This window comes from Schistocerca piceifrons, chromosome X, assembly GCF_021461385.2.
Source record: "Schistocerca piceifrons isolate TAMUIC-IGC-003096 chromosome X, iqSchPice1.1, whole genome shotgun sequence".
In the NCBI taxonomy this organism is placed as follows: Eukaryota; Metazoa; Arthropoda; class Insecta; order Orthoptera; family Acrididae; genus Schistocerca; species Schistocerca piceifrons.
In genome coordinates this window covers 190,074,606-190,101,259 of record NC_060149.1, presented here as the reverse complement: position 1 = coordinate 190,101,259, position 26,654 = coordinate 190,074,606, and the positions used below count along the sequence as shown (strand labels likewise).

The following is a 26,654-nucleotide window of genomic DNA, read 5'->3' as shown; positions in this document are numbered from 1 at the left end:
GGCTCATTTGGTAATACAGCAGACTAAGGATCAGAAGGGTGTCCTGGGTCTGACTTTGGGGTTTCTCACACTGGATGTGCATCTTGTCACGAGGAAATTAGTAGGCCTACACAGGAATGTGAAAACTTTGCTGCATTATGGACTTCTAAAATGTAGAATCAGCTATAAGTCCTGTGGGTGAAGAGAGGGTGTTAGGAGGAAAGGAAAAGTATAGGTTGTATGTTTGGCATGTAACTCCATGGGCAGTTTAACTTTTGCTCTTTACACACACTACTGTCAGTGAAAATTGTAATACTGGGAGGGGTATGTTTGAGTGAACTAAAGTTTATACAACAAACTATATATTTGAGAATACGCAAATGATAGACAACTGTGCATGATTTGACTTGGAGAGTTCAGTGTGGTTTGAAGCCTTTAAACATACGTTCATGGAGTTAGTGTGTCTGAATATGTTCATAGAGAATCTTTTACACAATTTGTAAATGCCCACAAAACAGCAGCAGTGGTTGCTTTAGGACTGTGGCAAGTTGCTAACAGACCACATCCCAGATATATTTAATGAGTGATGTAGCAGATGAACAAACAATTCAAACAAGAATTGGTGCCTGTCTCCTGTTAAAATATTGAATGTGGAGTTATCTAAGGAGCACTATATCAGGCCCAAACATCACTATGTCGATGTGGTTCCTGATTAGATCGCCTTCAGTATGTAGTGGCCAATAATGCATGTTATATCCAATGAAAGTCCAGTCCATGTCACCTTCAATTTTTCCACTTAGCTGTTCTACAATGCAGCTCCAGATTGTGGTCACCACAGTGGCATCAAACACATACAGGTTTGGACAGAGACATCTAAACACTGTGAGCTATGCATTTTGAACATAAATGCATATGCTAGCCAAGCCTGCAGATTGCACTGTTATATTTGACCATGAATGACACTTGTACAATATCCTCAGTACATTGCAAGTGCCAGTCATGGTCAGAACAGTGCTCTATGCAGTTCTGATAGTGAAACCTGAACAGTGGAGCAAGGGAAGAAAGTCACTTGGTCAGATGAGTATTGTTGCACATTGTTTCCAACTTCGGGCCGAGTTTACTTCCCAAGTGATGATTTGGGTAGCCACATCATGGTATTCCATGGTCCCCATGTTTACTCTGAAAGGTTACATTACGTGCAAGGGCTATACGACCACTTTAGCTGATAAGGTCCATCCCAGGGTATGTTTCTTCTACAGTGGTGATTCTGTGTTCCAAGACATTGGGGTCCCTGTTAACACAGCTCACATTGTTAGTGGTTTTGTGAGCATGAGGATAAATTACAGCCTCACTCCTGACCACCAGTCACCAGACCTCAATATTATTGAGCCTTTGTGGTCTACTTTGGAGAGAAGGGGGTGGGGCCACTATTTACATCCCTCATTGTTACCTGAACTTCCGCAATTTTGCAGAAAGAATGGTGTAAGATTGCTTTGAAAACCATACAGCACCTGTATTTATCTGTTTCAAAACAATTTCAAGTTGGTTTGAATCTCTCTAGGTTTCCTAGATTGAATTAGACCAGAAAATGTTTTTTGTGTTTCAACATTTTTATTCCTTTTCTGTAAATGATGATCAGTGCAGAATGGGCTGAAGTGGGGCTTTGTGGAAAACACTACTGTTTATCACTTAGTACAGTGATGGTGGTAACATGCCCATTGCATTCTGTGTTTTTCCAGGCCAATGGAAGATGATGCAGTGGGCATGTGAGCCACTAGTTCCAGTGTTAAAATAAAACTGTAGATGAAGCTGTAGGTTCTGTAATGTCCATACAGACAATGTTGTGATCATAATATACAGTGACTGGATAGTCTCGTCCAGTAATCTATCATTGCTTCCATCCTGTACAAGCTGAAATATTGCAATATGACAATTTTTCTTGAAACTTGCCAATGTACCCTATTCAAACTCACATTAGTATTAATGCTCACTGGCTGTTGTCTTCCCACTTCCTCTTTTTTTGAAATCTCTCTTTTGTGACTGTAAAGGTCAGTGTTATGCCATTGCTCAGCAGTCTTAATCACTTGCAGACAAGCTGTTTGACTTGAAATACATTTAGGCCATTATTTCAGGGTGTTGCAATTTTCACGAATGTTAGTGCAGGGATATTCCATGTCAAATTGTGCCGTTCATGTCTCCCATCATCTCAGATTTTCATGAAACTTTGTATATTTGCTTATACTTATAACATAAAAACCGGTGCAAAATGTTTTTGCTCTCAGGCAAAATTTTTTTTTTTTTCCCCTATCGAATTTTAAATGTAATGATACTTTGATAACTGGGCTCTGCACGAATTTCAATGCAAAATGGTACTTACCTACATAAATGCCGATAACTCGGGTGTTTATGAAGCTTTTGATTTGGAATTTTTGTCATAAGTAAAAGAAGCACATACTTAACTGATATGTAATTATTTAAGCAGTAAAGTTACAAAGAGTGATACAAAAAATTTAATGTGGGTCACTTTTCAATTTGCGGAAAAAGGGACACACACACACACACACACACACACACACACACACACACATATTCAAAAATGCTTATCAGATTTCTCCAACCTGGTGGGAACTTATAATCATTGGTCTTAAGTAATACCCAAGACAGTACACAATGTAATGTAATAAAATTATTAATGGGTTTCTACAAATGGATACACAAATAAATCTGAAAAATCACAGTACTTCATGCTGTGATGAAAACAAAATTATGAGTACCTTACACCAGCTTCTCCAGATTTTCACAAAACTTTTTCTACAGAAGAAGAAGAAAGTGTCTTATTTTCAACACATTACTGTCACATTTCCCAATATGTCACAGAAGGGCTGTATCTTTATTAGGAAAAAAATTAACTATTCTTGACTTATGGTAGTATAGAAAATCAACTTAAGCTGTTGTGGTCCAAACAATGATTTTTTTAAATATGTAAAGCTTTCTGACAGCTGATACAAGATTTATTTTTATTGAAACTCTGATATTATTTAAAAGCAAAAAAAAAGTAGTTTTGATAGATATTGGATGTTCATTTAACATTTCACATCATTGTTCAGAAGATCATTCAGATCAAACTATGCAAACTGACAACCTGTAGTATTGCTGCTTCATGAAACTACAGAGCCAAAATGTATAAATTTAATTGAAGCAGGAGTTAACTTTATTTAGGGAGTCAAATTGGCATCACGTACATGTTCAGCAGTGATGATCCCTGAAACTATCAATGAAACTGCTTAAGAACATTTCTGTTTTTAAACCACTGTGACAAATTATATTCTGTTAACTTCGTAAATTTTTCATTAAAGTAGTACATTCTGCCTAATGATGCTGATTTAGGTACACCAACAGCGCACAAAATGTTTTCCAAAGGCACAAAACAAGAGTCTTCATTCTCAGGCCAAAGGAGTGACACTATTGGTCCAGGTGGGTGGAGAAAAGGTAGATAAACATCGCCTCCATCACAGACTTTTTGACAAAGGCAAAGTACCATCTGTCATTATATACAGCTGCTACAAAAGAATTTTGTTAGGAATGAGTGCATGTCCATTGTGGGGCATTTTCATTGTATGAAAAAAATCAAGGAAGGCTTTTCAGAAGTAGTTACTCTTCTGATGTCTAAAGAATCACAAGAAAGTGATTTGTAGTGGTGAAAATTCCCGGTTGCGGGTATTGTACGGGCTGTCGAAAATCTCTCCTTGAGGTTGTTACTTAGGAAATCTACATTGACTTTCTCTAAGAAGTGGAAAAAAAGGCCAATATTAGCTTTGCAGTAATCGTACACACCAGATGCAGTTATTTGTGCATCATCCACTAGATCCTCTCAGTATACATTTTATAGGTCCTCCCAAACCACAGTACACAGATTTACCATGGCTAATAGCGAAAAAGGAATGATTGGCATCAATAGAAAAATCATTTTTGTGCTCACACAAGTTTTTAAAGCTTTTCTGTTCTTGTATTGAGCAGCACATCAGTGAAATAGTGTGCTTTCTTCACTTGTGGGTAATGCTTTGCCAGCCACGTAACCATTTCTTCCTGGACAGCATTTACAAATCCTACATCATGTTTCATATCATCACTTATAAAGCAGTGGTTAACTATTACCAATTTACTTTCTTCCTTTACCACATGAACACCCATGGGATGGATTGTATAGCTAGCTCCTTCTTGTCCAGTGGTAACTCTGAATTTCATTCTGAAGTACAGAACTAGTTTTTAGTGAAGTCCATTAGCAGAATTGCTTTTTCTGGTGTTTGATTTTCTTTCAATTGGTTCAACAATTTTTGACTGACACTTATCTATAATGAGTGTGGTTTAAGTGCCTGTAATTTTATTACCAACAGTTGCAGACTTCTTTACCAGTTCTGCCTGATCTGGCGGAACTCAATTTTTTCATCAGCCTGTTTGTAAGCTAATTTCTCTTTTAATAATTCTGATAGTTTGCCGTCATTGGGAGAATCACAGTGATTAAGCATGCAGTTGTAGTTTTCAGAGCCACATACATGAAATTTTGTAAGTTCTTTGTATATTTCTTCATTGTTCCACATCCAAAAGCAGTTTACACTTTGGTGGAACACACACACACACACACACACACACACACACACACACACACACACACACACTCAATCTCTAAATGATTGCTGGCAGCCCTAGCTAAAACACACCAATTCAGTTTTAAAGACCAATGTTAATGTTTGGATTCTGTAAGAGTACATTTCTCATAAGTTGCAAAGAATGAGTCTTTTTGCATATACACATTCTTCTGTATTCTAACTATGTCTTTTGTTCCTGGTAACATTTGAGTATGTTAATCATTTTGGTCGAAATTGGTGACAATCTTTAAGATTTAATCAGCAATAACTTCCCCCTTTTTGGTTTAGGAATTGCTAAAATACCCATTTCTGTTTTCAGTTTCTTTGCTTGTCGAACCACATACTCACTAACATTGGATTCTGACTTTTTCTTACACTACTTTCTCTTTCATTAACAATATCTTGGTATCAAAATCTTTGGCTTTCTTAACAATTTCATAATCAAATTTTTCTTCTCTACTCTCAGAATATTCAATACTGCAATCTAATGCCTGGCCCACTTTTCTTTCCAAAACACTCTTAACTTTTATAGCTTCTTTTTGCCATATGAAGCCTCGCTGTGATTTCGAATGGAGTGAAGTTTTAAGGGGGAGAGCGCCCCAAATCGTGTAAAGATTAATTTGCATCCTCAATACTTTGACTTTTTAGTACTGATTCGTGAAGTATCACTTCTGGGTCATCTCAGTCTCTTCCATTTGTATCAGTGATGTCAGTTTTCTGTTCACAAATCTTACAACATGTGCACAGTTTTTGGCCTGGTTTTACATACTGTAGTAGATTCCTTTAGTACTTAATGTTTTAGACAAAGACAAGCAAACTGACCTCAATGATTTTTAACTGTTTGTCTGTGTTTTTTGATAGACTCACAAGCTCTTTGATGACTTTCAAAACCTTTTAAGTAATAGTGTCTGTGATGTCCACATATCATAGCACTTTCTTGATCTTGTGGACAGCTAATCGCAGCAATATCAAATCTCGTTGGTCTTCACTCAGCTCTTCTATTTTTTTTATAGTTTTTATTAAGGCATAGGTTGTCAAATGACATGGTGTGTCAGTAATTTTCCAACAGTGCTTTAATTCACATTTTCCATTGCTATTAACTGAGCACCAGTTGACTAAAAACATACTTTATACAGCTGGAATGATACAGCCACGCCACAAACAGATATGGCCTATCTCACAGAAAGACAAAGCAACTGAGGCCAAATAAACTAATTGTTGCATTCTCAATAATGAATTTTAGCAATTGTTGCATTGTTTCCATGCCTATAAAGGTTTCAGACAAACTACTGCAGTCTAAGAACACTTTATCACTGTGAGCAGGTGATGGGCTGAACAGACAAATCATGTATATCATAGTCTTTAAAAAATTACTGAATTAGTCAAATGGAAGGAAATAAATTTTCACACATAAGGTTAACTTGCCTGCCTAAAATGAGTTGTGCTTAAATATGCCAAATTGATACCCTTGCATCTGAGGCAGTGAGACAGTAAGTGGATGAATTACTTAAAATGACCCTTTTCCATCCCAGCAAAAAGTATTTAGATTTAAGATGTAAGTGTCAATTAACAGAAGACCCATTAAAATTTTTATTTTATTTGAAAGCTTTACAATCTAGGCTATTATTTAAGACCAAAATGAGGTTCCCAGCAGGTTGGACAAATGTGAGATAAGCATTTTTCCACACCCTTGCAATTTTTCTGAAATTGAAAATTGACGTATATTAATATTTTTAAAAACTTTCTTTGCAACTTGATTGCTTCAGTAACTGGATATCTGTTAACTATGTGCTTTACTTAACTCCTGAAAAAAAATCTTCATGAACACCTGTGTTATGGGCATATATGTAGATAAGTACCATTTTGCATTGACATTCTTGCAGAGCCGAGATATCAGAATATCACTACATTCAAAATTTGATATAAAATAAAGTTGTAGGCTGAGACTAAAAAGACTTTGCAGAACTTCCTATGTTATAAGTATTAGCAAATGTGCAAAGGTTTGTGAAAATCTGAGATAGAGGGTTACAATTCATTGAATTATTGTGTGTTTTGATGTGGAATGACCCAGCAGTAACCTTAAAACTGCATATTGCTCCAAGTAGCATTTTTGGTTTGTGTAGCCTGGGAAATTCAGTGCCATGGTGTTTAGTAAGTATATGTAAAAGATCTCATTTCTGTGGAAAGAATTGACTGATGCATGATTTGTTGAATTGTCACAATTTTTAATCTCCTTTAGATGTCGTGGTGCACTATCTTGAGCTGAAAATTTTACAATTTTATATCAATCTGAGGACATTGAAAATAGTTGTAAGAGTACCTCATTTTTTGCACAGTTATCTTAATGCTTTCTGAATTTGCATGAAAGTAATCCACTGTGGAGTAATACAGTTAATTCTCAGTTTTTCAACCATGGAATGGCTATTTCATTTTATACTGCTACTTTTTCAACCAAGCCATTACATTATTAAGCAAGTAGAATGGGAGTAAAATAAAGATTTCTTTCAATTAGTTGTTACCCTACAAGAAAAACAAGAGTACGATCAAGCCACATTACCACCAGTTGCGTATAACAAGTAAGATTATGCTTTTATGCCAAAATTCAGTAAAAGGATAAAATATGTAATCATATACCAAAATCTGCTCTACAATGGTATGTATAACAAATTTCATAATAATTGTACCTTCAAATCAATATAGTGAAAAGTTGAAAGTAGCTACAGAAGGATATTTGAAGGGATATGAGCGTAAGAGTAGTTTGCAACCTTTAAAAGAGAATATTGGTCAACAGGTTTTAACAGTGTATATTACTTAAACTGCTAACAGTAGAATCATTCTGTGCCAAGTGATCTTGAGGTCCCTGCATGACCATTGTGGATCCTGATAAAATTTTGTATGAATATTTGCACATTTTCCTAAAAAAAAAAATGGTAGAGTTTTAATTTTGCCAATATAATTGTTTGACCCCACAGTGCAACTTTCAGTGGTGCACCCCCAAGTTTTCAGCAACTTTGAGATCCAATATCTCTGGCAGTATTTTCTTGAAAGAACTAGGTCATCCTGTACAACTTTTTGCACCCTCTTAAGCAAAATAATGGATTTCTTGAGCATTTTTAATAGTATAATTTGAAGCAAAATTGGCCAGAAAAATAGACCCTTTAAACACGAGATTTTAGCTTTTTGTATGTCTGGAAGTAATTGCGGGATAAACCTGAAATTTAGTGTTTAATAACTTACCAATACAATGTCATTCCCTACGGCTTCCCAGTAGTTTACAAATTGAGGGCAAAGTTGATGGTTTCTGTAAAAATGCCAGAAATGGCTATTTGTAGCCCACGTTTACAATAAAAAGTTCTCTGCAAACTCTTTTGAACTGTTTTCATTAAAAAGATTATGTCCTAAACCATCTAAATAACTATATTTGGTCTGGTACTCCAATTAAATCTGATATCTTTTATGTTCTACAATTTTTTTTACTACTCCCTGGGGCAGGTAATATCAAAAGTCCTGATGCCTAGGAAGTGAGATAGTCAGAACAACTCACTCCAAAAAGGGATGTAAGTTGCCATGACTCATTGTGACATATTTGAGCCTGTTTGCCGTAATAACTACAGTATCAAACTGGTTATAAACTTCAATATTTAACTGTGCATTGCCAAGGCACTGGACCATCATGATAACAAAATTGTTGCGTAACAGCTGCAACACACATCATATAAGTTGCCTTAAAGTTTTACGCCATTGTCTGCCTGATATTTTTTGGAAAGGGTTCTGTTGTAGAGAATCTTGAGTATTGTGCTATGCTATTGATGTGCTATTTTGAATTCCGGTTTAAAGTGTAGCATATTTTGTGTCCATATAGTTTGTGAGGAACATTAGTGTACTGGTGGAAAAGTTGTGTAAATGTGTTGCTGTTGCGCACGATGGTTTATCCACTGCTTGTTTCATTTAAAGTGAGGAAAAACTAGCATCGCCATCATCTTAGGGACCCGCATGTAATAGATGTGCAAGAGCAGCCACGAGTAGATTTCCTTACCACAGGTTCCCAAACCTGATGATACATTTAAATGTTAGGGACCAAAGCTAGATGAGGTGCCTTTTAGAACCCTAAGCTTATGTTTCCTTCAAGCTGTTTGAATTTCTTATAGGTTGTAATTAATTTGCTATAGAATGTCATGAGAAAAACTCTATATACAGCTCGCAAATGATGTCACGGAGCATGTTGCAATAGCTGCAAAATGTGCCGTTCTGGAACAGAGTACTTGTCACTTCTAGATAGCCAGTAAAATGGATTTTTTGGGCCATGTGAATGCATAAATCTTATTAAAGCATCCTTCCGCTCAACAGAAATATTGCCGACATCTCCAATCCTCCTCCCACTTTTACATAAATACATGCAATATATTGTCATGGCTGTAGGTGTGACATGATTTTCTGCCTTGTGAGCCCATTAATGGCATTAAATTTGTTTGCTTTCAGTAGCGAAGAAGAAATTGAACAAAGGGGAAGTATTACTAGAAGAGAGGGTTTAAGATGTGCATACTCTAGCAGGAACTAGAAAAACCATCAGTTTTTTGCCAACTGATGAAGCAGCAATTCAGATAGGTGGAGTTTCAAATGTCACCTTTTCTGACTAAAATTAGTGACAGTAATAAAGTAGATATATTAACATTGCATCACCAGTCAGGACAGTATGCTGCATACATATATGAAAAATAGTTACGGATTGGAAATATCAGTGAGACTTCCACTGAGTAGGGTGCTTTAATAAGTGTTGTGTGGGTTCTGGATCAGTACATTGTTGCAGTTATTCCCGCACCCTCAATGACATAATTGGCCCAGCAGTATTGCTTCCCTCATGATGTTGTATAACAAATTTATGAATCGTGTAAAAAAAATTAAAGTAGCTTGAAGGTAACAAAAGCATCCTAAAAGAGAAGTCTTCTAGCTTTGGCCTCTGACACTTAAGAAATGTACCATCAGCCTTGGGATCCTGTGGGGGGAAAAAAAAACACCTGCTGCTGTCTGTTGCTCTGCTATGAGGCATGGCCCTTGTGGTGATTAGAATGCTGTGTTGCAGGAGCAAGCTTCCATGGACAATAGCATTACATTTATACAAGTTTTCATCAGTACACTAATGGTCCTCTTACACTGCAAACTAACCGAAAGCAAAATATGCTTTACTTAAAACCAGAACTAAATTAGAATGTCATAGCTGTGTACAGTAAAGACATATTCAGAATTATCTATAACAGGATTCTTTCCAATAAAAATGTCAGGCAGACTGCTATGAACTTCACCTAAATTTACACAATGTAACAATGGTGTGGGACTTGAAGGCAGTTTTATACAATGTGTGTTGCAGCTGTTACACAAAAATTTAACTATCGTGATGTGCAGTGGATTGGTAATAAATTTAAATTCTGAAGCGTATAAAGCAGTTTGATTCTGTAGCTACTAAAGCAGGAAAAGAGGACAAAATGTCAGGATGTGTCTTTGACAAGACCCTCCTTGAAGTTTTTATAGTTCTTATGACTCACTTTCAAGTCCTCACAATTTTCGATAATATCTTTCCCAGACAGTACTAAACAATTGTAGAACATAATAAAAAAATAATAGAGATTTGAGTAAAAGTGGAATAGGGCATACTTTATATGCACCTCACCTTATCTGCTTGCATTGCAAAACCAAAGCCAATGACTTGGTCTTTCTAATGAAAATAGTTTAAGAAAGTTTACAGAAGAAGTGGGTTACACCAACTTCTGCCATTTTTACAAAATCAATTACTTGGCCCTCAATTTGTAAACTATTTGGAAACAGTATGAGAATAAAATTGTGTATTCTAAAACCTTGTATTGGTAAGTTATGTGTGAAGTTTCACGTTTATCCTGCTATTACTTCCAGAGATATAGAAAGCTGAATTTCACCTTCCGCTCCCCACCCCCACCCTGAGCACCTATTTTTTTAGCCTACTTTGCTTCAAATTAGCCGTATGAAAATTGCTCAAGAAATATTTCATTATTTCATTATTTCATTTAAGAGAGCTCAAAAAGTTGTAAAAGTTGGCCTAGTTCTATTTCTTTTAAGGAAATATTGCCAGAGATATTGCCTCAAACTTGGCAAAAACTCTGGTGCACTTTACTGTAGGGTAAAACAAATCACTGCTATGTTGGTGAAAGTAAACTTCACTAATGCTTTCACAAAATTTCAGCAAAATTCATTATGGTCATGAGCGAACTTTCTCTGACATTTGACGACTCGGCATGGAATGTCCCAGTGGTGTCATTGCGCCCCCCCCCCCCCCCCAAAAAAAAACAAAACAAAAAAAAAAAAACTTGACACTATTAGGAAGGATAGGAAAACTGAATATAGTGTACAAAAGTTGAAATTTCATAAAGAAACCTGTGATCTTCCAGGTTAGTCCCAGTCTGGTGTACAGTTTCAATTTGTTAGCAAGTTTCAAAACAGTTCCACACTTCACTGCAGAGTGAAAGATTTCTTCTAGAGTACAAAATGTAATTGGAAGCTAAGAAAAGGGCTGCTTTTGTGATTACTTGTTGTAAAAGTGTTGATGGAAATATTCTGCGTTTTTTATATTTTTAACATATTTTTATTGATGCTGTTCACTTAAAGGAATTTATTAGACTTTTCTTCATGGATAGTCTTAATTCTTCTAGACAGTGTGGGCCTTAATGAACCATGAAACGTGTCGAGGGGATGGGGGTTGGTGCTCCAGTTACCCCACTTTTAGGAACCAAACATTTTTGGCTTGAGTTGTGACCGTGCTTTGTGTGACTAATTTTTGTGCTGTGGTTCAAATTTTACAGAATGCATGGATGGACACTGAATGCACTCAGTGTATCAGTTACATACATCGGCACATACATAGTAATGATCAATTCATTGAGGTCTAGCTGTGATTTATTTTTGTTGTCTACATCATGAAGGGGCATAAAATGTGGCATCCTGAAGCTACACTTGTGTGGAGGCTCAGAGTACCAGATAATATCTATTAGCTGAGTTTTCTCTCGTTACCATATAACCCTTCTTTGTGTGCCACTTATTTGTCAGAGTGGAACTGATGCTTTGTGAGAAGTTTTGTTCTTTCGAGCAATATTTGATGTTTTATGTATCTAATATAAATAATAGAAGTGTTCTACTGTGGCACTTAGTATTTTGCCTTGGAAATTTTCACATTTTTTTTGTCACACCCTGTTTAAAATTATATATAAAATAGGCATAATGTAGTTAATGTACACACTTTGTGGAATTAAGATTTTGTGTGCTGCATGTTAGTCTTTGGCTTTCTACTAGCATGCTTTGGTGGCATGGATGAAATTGGAATTTTTGTTTTAGTGCTCAAACTGGTGCTGGGTAAGACTGTTACTGCCACTACCACCAAAAATTAAATTGCCCATAAATTACAACATGATAATGATAAATAAGATCATACACTTTTTCATATAAGTGAGTCTTGAAATGGAGGCACTGAATAATTTTACATGTGTGAGAAAATTTAATGATAATCTTTTTGTGCATATTTTGTTAAATTTTGGGTGACAGTGTTACTACACCTTTGAATTTAGCGTTACATTTTACACAAGGGTGGTTGTGTGAGTTGGTTAAAGATATTGGCTTCAGATCCAGGCACCTTTCAATGTATAGAACTTTCTTGAAAAACTTGTAAGCATATTGAGTATTTTCAGAAATTATTAGATATTTCAGGACAGGAGAGAGAATCTCAGACTTGGACTGTGAAAAACGAAGTCTGGATACAGTATAGTTACGTCCACTAGCAGAACTGTGTAACTTTATGAATGAAAAGGGCGTTCATAAATAATAAGTTGGTAGTGTGCAGCATATTTACCTGCTTGCAGCCAAACTCATATGGAATAGTTGGCCATACAGTGGGCAAATGGTAATAGCAGATGGGACAGTTGTCACACTGCAGGAATGTAAGCTGTCTGCATCATTATCAGTGACATCAGCAGGACTACCAGAGATTGAAAAGACAATTGTTGTTATACTTCCAATTAAAAACCACATGGTATGCACTTTAGTTGTACATTTTTTAAATATGTTTTCTGAATATGAACAGCTTCCCATTGTTTTTATATTTGTTTTCTGTGAACACTCTAGATCACTCGAGGACAGTCGAAAACGTAGTAAAAATGAACATTAAAAAATCGTAAAAATGTTAATATGCCATGCTAAAAAGTACTCTGGAATGTTCATAAAGTCTCCAGTACTCTTAAATCCATTGAAGTACCCAACAGTACCCTAATCTGAAGTAAAGTACTCCCCCAGTCACTTCTTTATATAACACCTAGAACATTCCAAAATACTCGAGAATGTTAAAAAAATGTGTGCAAAATAGATGGAAGATGTCCCTGTGATCACCACAATGCCATAGTGACCACTTCACTTGTTTATCTCCAGAAACACAGCAGCTAACACTGCACAACCATTGTAGTACACAACAAGGAAACCAAGGGTAGTGCCTGACACAACTGGTGATCGTTGGTAAAAGGATCAACCTTTAAGTAGACAAATTTTAAATCTATACTAAGTCATCAAATTCTGAATGCAGCTGTGTTTAATTTAGTGAAAGAAAACTTTCCTTCCTTTTCACTACATTTTATATTCGATTAACTTCCTCATCACAATACTTTCTTATGACCTACATTTATCATCTTATTGTTTGGTGAGTAGACACACAATCAATTTGGGTTTTCCATTCTTAGAGCAAGCTACATATAACTAATAGTGAGAAGAGCATGATTCTTTCTAATAAATACCAAAATATCTAAATGTTTGTCTTTTTGCCTTGTTCACACTGATTACTCAGAACCTTATGACCACCGATGTACTATAGATATAAACCAGCCCTGGTGATAGCAGTGTTACCTGGCAATGAATGACTGCTAGTCAGACACAAACATGGTGCCTGTTTTATTGGTATTTGTTATCTGTGTGTAGAATGGGGAAGGTGCACAATCCCTTTGCCACTAGCATTTCAGAAACTGCAAAACGTTTTGGGTGTTCGGGAATGCTGTGGCGTCATCAACATGTGACAAAAATAAGGTGAAACAACATCCAGACGTGGTGGGGTTATAAAACAGGATAGCTGATGAACTGTTGCAGAACTAACATAAGACTTTTGCTGGACAGAGTAAAAGTGTGTCTGAACACACATTGCACCAAACACTTGTAACAATGGGCCTCTGCAGCCAGTGATCCATGCATGTACCAATGTTAACACCACAACATCAACAACTGAAATATGCCCGTGACCATTGGCACTGGACGTTGGTGCAGTGGCAGTGTTGCATGGTCTAATGAATCCCGATACCTTCATCATGCTGATGGAAAGGTGCGAATCTGTCATCTTCCAGGGGAACAGCTCCATGCCACCTGTACTGCGGGACAGAGACAAGCTGATGGTGGCTCCATTATGCTCTGGGGAACATGCATGTGAGCATCCATGCACCTAGTGGAGCTCGTGCAAGGCACCCTGACTGCCAAGGAGTATTGTACATTGGTTGCAGACCACGTACACCCCTTTATGACAATCATGTTTCCTGATGGCAGTGGCATTTCTCCACAAGATTATTTGCCATGTCACAATGCCAGGAGTGTGATGGGAGGACACAGTGGTGAGTTTCATTTGATGTGCTGGTCCTCCAACTCTACAGATCTGAATCCGATCTAACACATCTGTGATGTGATTGAACATGGCATCAGAGCTCATTGTCCCCTTTTCAGAAATTTAGGGGAATTAGGTGACTTGTGCATAGTAGTGTGCCAACTCTCTCCAGAGACCCATCAAGGCTGCACTGCTTCCACGCCAAGACATGACCTTGCTGTCACCCTTGCCGAAGGTGGACGTACCGGCTATTACGTAGGTTGTCATAATGTTCTGGCTGATCAGTGTATAGTGATACTAAATGCTAATCATATTGAAAACTGCAGTCCTTGGAATTGAAATTGACATGGAAGTTTGGTAGAGATCAACATAATCTTCATAATAAATGCTGTTTTTCCTTTACTTTTTCCTGATATGATTGGTGTTTAAATTATATTGATCGATAGCTGTTCATTACCATTTCTTGTCTAGTTTACAAATTAATATTGTGAACTACATCATTATCATTAGTAAGTTCAGTTTGATGAGTTGCACAATCAATCGGGTGAGTGCCTTCACTAGTTTGGAAGAGTTTTCAACAAAATGTTTTGCTTTCTTCATTGGAAAGTTGACCTCTCATATTTCTTCTTGGCTGTACTTACCTCATTTGAGGCCAAAGATGATTTCTTTAAGCATGCATTACTTTCATCTGTTGGAGTTGATATTGGAATAACTGCAACATTTGCGAAAATGCCCATAATGTGTAAGTAATGTGCTTCCTATTAATTCCGTGTTACCTTGGAGATCTGAAACATTCTCGAATCTTCAGGAAAATTGTATAACATTCTCGAACATTGTCCAACGCTGTCAAAGGAACGTTCTTTCCAGTCACGGCCACTTCAGTACTCAATTCCAAGCTGCTTCACTGTCTTCCCATCTTCCCACAAGAAGTCTATTTATTGGTGTGATGCCTTTTTTTTTCCACTCGTGTCTTTGAACCCAACCCCTGCAGATCCAAACCTAACTTACATAGTTAGGGGAAGGAGCACTACCATACCATGTAACCATGTGGGGATGTGAGAGACTGTAGCAGAGTTATAGCGGTATGCAAAGTCAAAGCACGCATACATTATCATTGTGTGAACAAATTAATCTCATATCCTAATCTGAAAAAAAGGAAGATCATGACTTAAAAAGTGAAATCTAATATGGGGTGGATAAGCTCTCAAATAAGATAATAAAAGTTTGTACCAGTAGTATGTAATGGTTTTTAGTCACTTATGTAATGAGTCATTAATTCAGAGAATTTTACCAGTCAGATGCAAATAGGCCATCGTTTTGCCCCTCTATAAGATGGTTGACTCCACATTACTGTCCAGTGTCACCCCTTACACAATTTTTTGGATTTAAAAAGGTCCACTCTACTGAAACAGCTATTTATACATTTACTGAGCACATGATAAAAAAATCTTTAAATTGTAAAACATCTCACCACTCTGTATCTTCTGTAATGTATTGAAGGCATTTGGCTGTGTCAGTCATAAATTTTATTAGAGAAGTTAAGTTCCTAGGGGTTATGTAGTTCAGTAAGTGCATGATTTAGTGCCCATTTAAGAAACAGAATGCAAAAAGTTGCCCTAAGCTGTTTGAGTAGTACAAAGACAAACACCACAATCCATATGGGGAGAAATTACAGCGGGAGCCCCACACGGTATGATCATTGGCCCACTACTGTTCTTGTTTTATGCTAATGAGCTTGATTTTAGAGTTGGGGCAAAATCAGTTATGTTTGCAGATTACATAAGCATTGATGTGAAGCAAAGCAGAAAAGCATCAACAGGGAAAATAGTAAATGATTCTTTGTGAAAGGTACTGACTGGTTTTGCCCAAATGGGCTAGTATTAGAATTTGGAAAGAAAGCAGTCCATCCAGTTTTGTATTGTCAAAAATATCCCCCCACAAATTATAGAAACAAGAAATAATAAACGTGTTAGAAATTATAAGTTCCTAGGTATGCAAATTGATGAAATCTTAAATCTGGAAAAAAAACTTTAGTAGATTTTCTAAAACGTTTAGGCTCAGCTGATTTGCCATAAAAATACTTGCAAATTTTGGGGATAAAGAAGCCAGTAAGTTAAATATGTTAACTTATTTTCATTCATTGATGTGTTATGAGATAATATACTAGTCTGACTACTGTTACTGAAAAAATATTCATCAGACGAAAGAAAGCAATTACAGTTATTTTGTGGGATTCACACACATCCTGCAGGGATCTTATTAACCCATGAACTGTAAAAAGGGGGGGGGGGGGGGAGGCGTGTTACACTGCTACTGAACTCCACATTACTAATCCACATTTTATTCACAGTGTCATAATTTATAGAGTCTGTGTTAGTTAATCGTCATTATTAGATCTTCAGTGGTTCACGATGTGATCGAGAGTATCAGGACACCTGGCTGAAAATGACTTAAAAGTTTGTGGTGCCCTCCATCAGTAATACTAGACTTCAATATGGTGTTGGCCCACCCGTAGCCTTGATGACAACTTCCACTCTCACAGTCATACGTTCAATCAGGTGCTGGAAGGTTTCCTGGGGAATGGAAGTCCATTCTTCACGGAGCGCTGCGCTGAGGAGAGGTATTGATGTCGGTCGGTGAGGCCTGGCACGAAGTTGGCATTCTAAAACATCTCAAAGGTGTTCTATAGGATTCAGGTCAGGACTCTGTGCAGGCCAGCCCATTACAGGGATGTTATTGTCATCGTCATCTAACCACTCCTCCACAGCCCGTGAATTATGAACAGGTGCTTGATATTATTGAAAGATGGAATCGCCATCCCCAAATTGCTCTTCAATAATGGGAAGCAAGAAGGTGTTTAAAACATCAATGTAGGCCTGTGCTGTGATAGAACCACGCAAAACAACAAAGCGTGCAAGCCCCCCCCCCCCCCTCCCCCTCCTCCTCCATGAAAACACAACCACACCATAACACCACTGCCTCAGAATTTTACTGTTGGCACTACACACGCTGGCAGATTACGATCACCAGGCATTCGCCATACCCACACCCTGCCATTGGATCGGCACATTGCGTAGTGTGATTCGTCACTCCAGACAACGTTTTTCCTCTTTTCAGTTGTCCAATGTTTACGCTCCTTAGAACATGCGAGGCGTCGTTTGGCATTTACTGGCATGATGTGTGGCTTATGAGCAGTTGCTTGACCATGAAATCAAATTTTTCTCACCTCCCTCCTAACTGTCATTGTACTTGCAGTGGATCCTCATGCAGTTCGGAGTTCCTGTTTGATGGTCTGGATAGATGTCTATTACACATTGCAATCCTCTTCAACTGTCAGTGGTCTCTGTCAGTCAGCAGACGAGGTCAGTCTGTACGCTTTTCTGCTGTGTGTGTCCCTTCATTTCCACTTCACCATCACATTGGAAACAGTGGACCTAGGGATGTTTAGGAGTGTGGAAATCCCACATAAAGACGTATGACGTCAGCAGCTCGTGGTCTTGTGGCAAGTGTTGCTGCCTCAGGATCACGGGGTCCCGGGTTTTATTCCTGGCCGGGTTGGGGATTTTCTCTGCCTGGAGGCTGGGTGTTTGTGTCGTCGTTGTTGTCAGTGCAGTTGAGTGCCCCACAAACCAATCATCAAACAGACGTACGACACAAGTGACACCCAATCACCTAACCACATTCAAAGTCCGTGAGTTCTGTGGAGCACCCTATTCTGTTTTCTCACGATGTCTAATGACTACTGAGGTCGCTGATATGGAGGACCTGGCAGCAGGTGGCAGTGCAATACACCTAATATGAAAAACATGTTTTTCAGGGTGTCCGGATTCTTTTGGTCACATGGTGTGTTTTATGTGCTAAATTAAGTACAAAATATCCTATTTTTTTATACCCTACTGCAGTCATAATTTTGTGAGGGTTTAGTAATCTAGGGTTAAGAAGATGGGAATATTAACTACAGCATCACTGTACAGATATTCACTTACAAAAGTTTGTGAACAGCAATCCACCTGAGTTTGAGAGTAATAGATATAGTAACACTTAAAGGAAAAATAATCAGCATTACTTTTTTATGAATCAAACATTGGAACAGAAAGGTGAAATATGCAGTTATAAAATTCTGTGACTGACTACCTTGGGAAATGAAGTCTGACAGGTAGCAGAAGTATTTTCAAATGTAAATTAAAGATCTTTCTTCTTAATGGGTCCTTCTATGCCAAGAGACCAAGCAAGGTGGTGCAGAGGTTAGCACACTGGGCTTGGATTTGGGAAGACAACAGTTCAAATCACTGTCCAGCCATCCAGATCTATGTTTTCCATGATTTTCCTAAATCACAAGATGAATGCCTGGATTGTTCATTTGAAAGGACACGGCTGATTTCCTTCCCTAATCAGAGCTTGTGCTCCATCTGTAATGACTTTGTTTTCAGTGCGACATTAAACACTAATTTTCCTTCCTTCCTTCCTTCTATGGCAAGCAGGAGTTTTAGTAATTCATACAGAAAAAAGTTTGAATGGCCAGCATGTGGTCATATATTTTTGTCGTCCTTGTTTTTTAATGTCTTCTGTTTGCCGGTTTTACAAATTCCACAGCATAACATGTACCATGAGTGAACGACAGAACATCAAACTTTTATATAGTACTAAATTCACAACTCAGTTGGTCTTACATCTATTATTTATACTGGATTGATAGTGATAAGTGCATCTCTCACTATAGTTGGTCAGTCTCACTTTAATTTGCATAATTATGAACATGTATTACTAGTTTGTGTCTGAAGTCTGGAACTTCATGATTACTTGCCTCACAGTACACGCACTTTGATCAAAGTCAGCACAACTTTCCTTTGGCCAATTGTAGTGCAAAACAGTGCGTAACTTTATTCTTGAAAAATGTTACTGACAATGTCAGTCAGGCCGGTACCGTGTCTCTTGAAGTTTGAATGACTTTAAGTAGCTACACACTATTTTTCAGCAAATAAATTATACACACAGAATTATCCAACAAAAAGTGCAGTTGCAATAACCTATTGCATTATAAAGTCTTCAAAATAATGACGTGATGTGAAATGCTGGGAATGACTTGAGGAAGTGTTAGTGTAACAGATTTGTGGATTTTACAATAACTGTATTGGGAAAAATAGTGTTAGTGAAGACAGACAGGAGCTATACTGCTTGGTATCTACATAAAGACGTAAAATAACTTACCTTAGTCCAAAACAGAGTCCATTATTCAGGAACACTCCCATTAAATAAATTGCCAGCAGTCTTTAAAAACTGTTTCAGATAAAGCACAGTTTAAACAGAATTTGAAAATCTTGCAACTCAAGTATGCTAGAAAGCTTAACCCATCAAATTAGTCAAATGTGAGTGAAAATATTTAGTTTGAGATTTTATTTTAGTATCACTGCATGTGTAAGTAATGATAATCTGCATGCTGTTAAAGAGAAATTGCTGAATATTTGTGATACAGATAACCAAATCTAAGGTAATAGTATTGTGTATGTTCCTTGCATGTGTATGACAGTTTATGTGGCCACTGCATGCCAGTTCTGTCACCCTGTATTTCATGTCTGTAGTTCTACCAAATGTATCAACCCTGCACAAGTCTGTTTATGTATGTTTCTCCAATTACTGTGCAGGCTAAAATGAAGGCAGAGTAATAACTTCAGTGATATGTTCTTAATTGATTCTAGCCGTAAGAGTCAAGATCTTTGTAGGCCTTTTTTCCCCCTATTAACCATGCACAGGAAAAATATTGTCAATAACATACTCTTTTGTCTCATAAATGTGCTTAGAGTTAGGATCAGTGTGATAAATAGCATTAATATTTTTTATGAAGGAAAAGATGAAATAGAGCAAAAGAACGTGTGCAATGGTAGTGGAAATGAGTGCAGTGTCTTAAATTTTTGAGCTTAAAACTTAATGCATATTACACATTTGTGGTGCAATATATTTGTTAATCACATTAGTGTTTTACAAATGAAAGCACATTGTCCGTTAATTCGTTATATTAGCTCTTGCCGATAAAAAGTGTGACTCTAATAGAGTTAAAACAATAGGAATATACAAAACAATTATGCTAGTAAATAATTCAGTTTTTTCTAAAAAAAGTGGGAACACTTTAAGAAATTAAGTATTATGATATGTACTTCAGTTTAGTGTTTCTTTGCTGGAATTTATAAACTGAGGTGTCTTCTGCATAATCCATACAGTCAAATGCCATATATCAACTTCTCTATAATATCAGATATCAAACAAATATGAACCATTCATCTTTTTGAAGTGCAAGTTTTGTGATATGTGGAAGTGTTCATGTGGAAAAATTTAGTGGGGACTTCATGAGTATTTAATCATTGCCAGGGCCAAAAGTTGCTGTTTAAGATTCTATCCTCTCTAAGTAAAAAAGTGATGTTTTAAGTTCCAAATCAAAAATATTGTGACAAGAATGCAAGTACTTATGCACGAGTTTTCAGTTAGATATGGGGTGGTAGTTTCCTGCATTATTTGTACAGGGTATGATTAAATATTTACAAAAATCTTAAGAGTAAGAGAATTATTTTAATATTTTCAGAATTTATGGCTGCCATCAGGAAAAAGTTGGTTATAGTTGGAGATGGTGCCTGTGGTAAAACTTGCCTTTTAATAGTGTTCAGTAAGGATCAATTCCCAGAAGTGTATGTGCCAACAGTTTTTGAGAATTATGTTGCAGATATTGAAGTGGATGGAAAGCAGGTGAGTAAATAAATATCACAGGGCTTTTGTTAAAGATTTCAGTGAACTGCAATCTGTTAGTTCTAGGCAATGCATATTAATAAAAGCTTGGTGTTGTCACATCTTTCCTTTCTTTTAAAAAATTAGTACTCTATGCCTTTTAATCTGTATTGTTTGTTGCACATAATGTGACAAATGTCTCACCAGCAGCACAATTTAGTGTAATATGAAAGTGTTCCTTAGCTCTCATTTGGAGGGCTTGGAATGTTTTTCCCCAACTAAGTTACGGAAATATTAAAACTCAAAGATTATTGCTAGCATTCTTCTTCATTCTGGGCCAGCAAAGTTCCATGAGCTTTGACTTGTTCCACTTGTTTGGCAGATCAGTTAAACTATAATCTGCAGAATAAACATCAAATGTAACCATGTTAATTCTTCTGTAAAGTATGTCTTCTGTATTGTGTTTTTCTGATATGCTCCACATTAATGAGGAGTTTATTCCCCTGGGCGTATAGAAAGGACAACGTATCTAATATTGAAATATACGTATCGGACTGATTATTAGTGTGCAATCTCTTATGGTTTCATTGCAACAGGAATAAGTATTATGCATGTAAACAGAGGAGTTCAATAAGTAATGCAGCACTTTTTTCTCAGCCAGTCTTTGTTGAAAAAATGCGGAATTTGTAGTGGGATATAGTGGTTATTCCCACTTCAGCCTCCACAGTTTCATAAAATTCTGATAGGTGGTGGCACTATGCACAGCCTTCAAAATGGCCTCTGTAACGAAGGTGTGTTCCAAGCAGAGAACTGTCATTGAGGTTTTTTCCCGGAAATCCAGACGATCAGATACGAGGGCTATCCACAAAGTACATTACATTTTGGAATTAAAAATAAAGTAAGTATTGGAAATTTTTTTTATTATATACAGATGAAAGCCACACTTAAATACTACTTTTCTACATAGTTGCCATTTAAATTAAGGCACTTATCGTAGCGATGGACGAGCTTGGAAATTCCTTCGTCGTAAAATTCGACCGCCTGCGCCTTCAACCATGTGGCAACTGTCTTTTGGGACAGAAAAGGTGTGATTTTTGTGGATTTCCTGGAAAGAGGCACTACAGTAAACTCTCAAAGGTATTGCCAAACTCTGCACAACCTCAGAAGAGCAATACAAAACAAGCTCAGGGGAAAGTTGGGCTCGAAGATCTTGCTGATTCACGACAACTCCCGGGCCCACACGGCAAATGCCACTTGTGAAGTTCTCGAATCTTTTAAGTGGGAGTTGTTCCCTCATCCGCCGTACAGTCCCGACCTGGCACCGAGCGACTTCCACTTATTCCCAGCAATGAAGAAGTGGTTGGCTATGCAGCGTTTTGATGACAACGCACAGCTTCAAGAAGAGGTAACCACGTGGTTGAAGGCGCAGGTGGCAGAATTTTACGACGAAGGAATTTCAAAGCTCGTCCATCGCTACGATAAGTGCCTTAATTTAAATGGCAACTATGTAGAAAAGTAGTATTTAAGTGTGGCTTTCATCTGTATATAATAAAAAAAATTTCCAATACTTTATTTATTTTTAATTAAAAATGCAAATAATTACTACTTCTCAATTACAGCACAAGGCCTCACAAGTCTGTGCACCTGTGAGGAGCTCACAAAACTTAATTGTACTGTTATGTCATACATGCTACAGCCCAGATCTTGCACCTTCAGACTTCCTTTTCTTTGGTCTGATGAAGGGTGACTGTGTGGGAAGCAGTATGTGGATGATGGGGAGGTTATTGTTGCAGCAAGACTGTGGCTTTGTCGTTGACCAGTCGAGCTGTACCATGTGGGCAAACAGGCTCTCACACTAAGGTGATATAAGGCCCTCACATGAACAGTGATTATATTGCAAAATAGGGTTTTGTAGCCAGAAGGGTGGGGAATAATATGGTGTATTGTAATCCTGAATAAAGCCAACCTGTTTTCAGGAAAAGAAAGTGTTGCATTATTTGTGGAACACCCCTTGTTGTTGATCATGAAAAGAGAACTTTTATATATTCCTTTGTTATGAACATCTCCTGAATTTCAGGTGGAGCTTGCACTTTGGGACACAGCAGGCCAAGAAGACTATGATCGCCTGAGACCACTTTCGTATCCAGATACTGATGTAATTCTGATGTGTTTCTCAATAGATTCACCAGATTCATTAGAAAATATTCCAGAAAAATGGACTCCAGAAGTAAAGCATTTTTGCCCAAATGTTCCAATAATTCTGGTTGGGAACAAAAAGGTCAGTTTGATTTGTGTTCTGTGTCAGTTCAATTTTTTAAATTTTCAACGTCATATAGGAGCAATTCAGATGTATTTCTTCTGCTTTTTATGATTTTGTTACAAATTTCTCACCACATTTGAAGTTACTTAGGAAGGTGCAAAGTATGGTATGCGTTGTTGGCAGAAGAGATAGTATTTTAAGTCCATTAAATTAACTAGCTGATACAACCCTAGTCGTATTTGAAATTTATATAGTTCCCATTCCAGTGTTGCCAGGGTGCCTGGGAAGTATCTTTCACTTGGGTGAACAAATATTTCAGAGGTCTTACCTGACCAGTAAAGTATTGCTGAAGGTGACTTGTTCCATAATCTCAGAAATAAAGTAAATAATGCACTTGCTCAGCTGCTCTGTCTAAAGTTAGTTAGTTGTGAAGGAAAAAGAGATTCACAAATAAATTAATAAGCCAATACTATGAAAGACACAGATACATCACATCTGACATGTACATGTATTGTACAGTCTCATGTATGGGGCATTAATATTATTGTGTTGCATACTCAGTGTGTTCTGATCAGAGAGGAGCAGGTGCATCATAAAAAGCTAAAATGCATTTGTAGTGTCCCTAATGGTACAAAATGTCACACATACTCATATTCAAACTGACATTAGTTTCCAGCAGTTTGTCATGAATCGGTTTTTGGCACTTAAATCTTCTGTTTCATCACAGTGCATTACGGCATTTACATTCAGCAAGATTGATAATTGACCCAACAAAGAAAACTGTGTCTGGTTGTGGCATTCGGATAACAGTGGTCTGTCACAGCAACCTGCAATTGCAGAAAACACTTAACAGATCAATTTGAAAAACACAAATGAAAGATTCCTTAACAAGGTATATGATAAAGCACTTTAAAGACTGTTATATACAAATATTAATTATTACTGTCCTGCATTTTTCTCATTAATGACTAACTTCCTATCCCCTTATTTAGGTAATATAAATTCTGATGAAGACTCCCTTAGTTTAGGAGTCAAAACAATGCTCAATTAGACTATAAAATCCATTGCCAATTTCACGGTTGCTGCACACAGCTATGTTTTAAAGTTGCACTTTGATGTACTTGACTCATAAAGTGTGGATGTGATCTTAGGAATAGACTCTTGTTACATGTAACTACATAATGGGATAGGTAACATCTCAACATTAAAAAAAACTGTAGGTGTAAAGGAAACTGAACATGATATGTAATATCCTGCTGTTGTTTCTAGTATAGTGTCTTTTTACAGCCTGTAGTAGTAACAAGTAATGGGCAGTGTTGTCGTTGTTGTTGTTGTTGTTAAGGATTTTATTTTGTGTAAAATAATTTGTACAATTATAAATTTGTGTTTAATTTACCTTCCTTACTATTTTTGCATTTTTTATTCAAAGGATTTGAGAAATGATCCCAATACAATAAAAGAGTTAGGCAAAATGAAGCAAGAACCTGTGAAACCAGAGGAGGGGAGGGCAATGGCAGAAAAAATCAGTGCCTTTGCATATCTTGAGTGTTCTGCAAAAAGCAAGGAAGGAGTTCGTGAAGTCTTTGAAACTGCTACGCGTGCTGCTTTGCAAGTAAGTTTAAATTGATGCTTAGATAGTTAAGATTGCCTTTTGTGCTTGTCAGTTAACAGACAGCAAGAGGTAACATTCTTGCAGAGCTTTCTTCATGAGCATGTTATTCACTGCTGATTGCAAGGTGAAATAGCTGACAATTCATATTATGAAATTGCTGATGTTGTAATAGATCAACTTGCATAGTTGGCTGTAATTTGTATGTGTATATTTTGTTAAAAATGAAAAAGTTCATGTGTACATGTGTACTAGGTTTAGATTTTAGCATTTAACGTAATTCTTCACTGTTGCTGAGCTTGATCTCTCTCCTTCTAGGTGAAGAAAAAGAAGAGGGGACGATGTAGATTGCTTTAAACATCATATGTTACTTATGTACCAGTTAATTTGTCTGATAATCAGTAAGTACCTTGTATAGCATGGCAAAAATAACTAGAAAATTTATCGTAAAGAACATTTCAGCTATCAGTTCCAGATGTCTTGGTTTGCCATACAAGACAATTCATTATTGCTTTACAGTTGGAGAAATACCATATACTAAAAATGATTTAGTTTTAAAACTTATGTATTTGTGTGATGACTTTACATTTTTGAGTATTTAGTTTTTGTATAGGGTGCCGATAAGTTGCATAAAAATTTAAAATCTCTTGTTTTTTAAGTGATGTGTGGTCCATTTGAGTTTTGTGAACAGAATAGTAATGGCAGCTGTAACATACTGGCTGATAGGCTGAAAAAGTTAACAGCGTACAAAATTGTCCCTGTGCAACATTAATGAACTTGCATTCAGGTGCCTGATAATACCCTGCGAGCAAAGAAAGCGAGCAGTTTTATGTTGAATTCTCATTAGCACTGATTTAAAATAGTATGGATTATTCCTCCATTATTCATTTAGATATTTTTAAAGTAATTTTGAACCCAATATTTTCATACGACATATCATTTCATTTTTAGATATTTATATCTGTACTGACATAAAGAACTGCTAGCAGAAAAAAATGCTGGATGTTCCAAATGTTTGATATTTAATTCATTGAAGTGTAAGACATGTCTTTAAGTTTCTTTAATCAATAGTTGCAAAAAAAAAGTTTCAAAATTTTCTTTTAGTGGGATATCTATGTAACAGGTTTCAAAATTTTGTTTTAATGGTATATCTGTGTAACATAGTTAAATAATTCTTTGTATTTTGATTATACATAAATGGAGATATATATTATATATATATGCATATAAATATGTAAATGGTATATTCAGTCTAACAGCATTTTTGTGATCTAACTAAAATGTTGATAAAAGTAAGCATCTGTGTACTGTATGTGATTCTGTTCTGAGATTAGATGAAATAAAATTCATTCTGTTCCAATTGTTTTTTATTTCAAAATTGTTGTTATAATTGGATTTGCAGTTTGTCCTACAGAAATGTTGTTACTGATTAATGGTAACAAATTGTAAGGAGCAAATGCCTACTAGCTGATCTTACAAGGTTAACGAGTCAACAAGAAAGTCGTTTAAATTTGTTTTTTAAATATTCTGTCTATGCTGTCTGTGATGGCCCCATCAACAAACTTGCAACATGGTTTGGTTTAATTTGGTTAGGTAGCTGCACGAGTTTCTAGTATATTCAGAATGCCATTTTATCTGACAACGTGTATGTTGTGTGGTTTGGGCCTTGGTTGGATAACAGAGAGAGTTGAGGCTCATTTTAAGACAATCAGTCCCATCTATGGCATTATTGTGAATTAAAGTATCTCTGAATTTAAATTTATCATTAGTTTTGCTGTAAGCAGTTATCAGTTGTCATTG

The 26,654-nt window shown here is 36.7% G+C and overlaps 1 protein-coding gene across 2 annotated transcripts in view; it reads left to right on the top strand.

Moving 5' to 3' along the window:
* LOC124721713 (ras-like GTP-binding protein Rho1) overlaps nt 1–26,214 on the top strand; it is a 60,001-nt gene extending 33,787 nt beyond the window's left edge. For both annotated transcript variants that reach the window (XM_047246800.1, XM_047246801.1), the window contains 4 exons: nt 20,846–21,006; nt 23,063–23,263; nt 24,675–24,857; nt 25,173–26,214. In XM_047246800.1, coding sequence (XP_047102756.1) covers nt 20,846–21,006; nt 23,063–23,263; nt 24,675–24,857; nt 25,173–25,211 — 584 coding nt within the window. In that variant the 3' untranslated portion in view covers nt 25,212–26,214. The remainder of the gene's footprint in view (nt 1–20,845; nt 21,007–23,062; nt 23,264–24,674; nt 24,858–25,172) is intronic.
* The last annotated feature ends 440 nt before the right edge of the window (nt 26,215–26,654 follow it).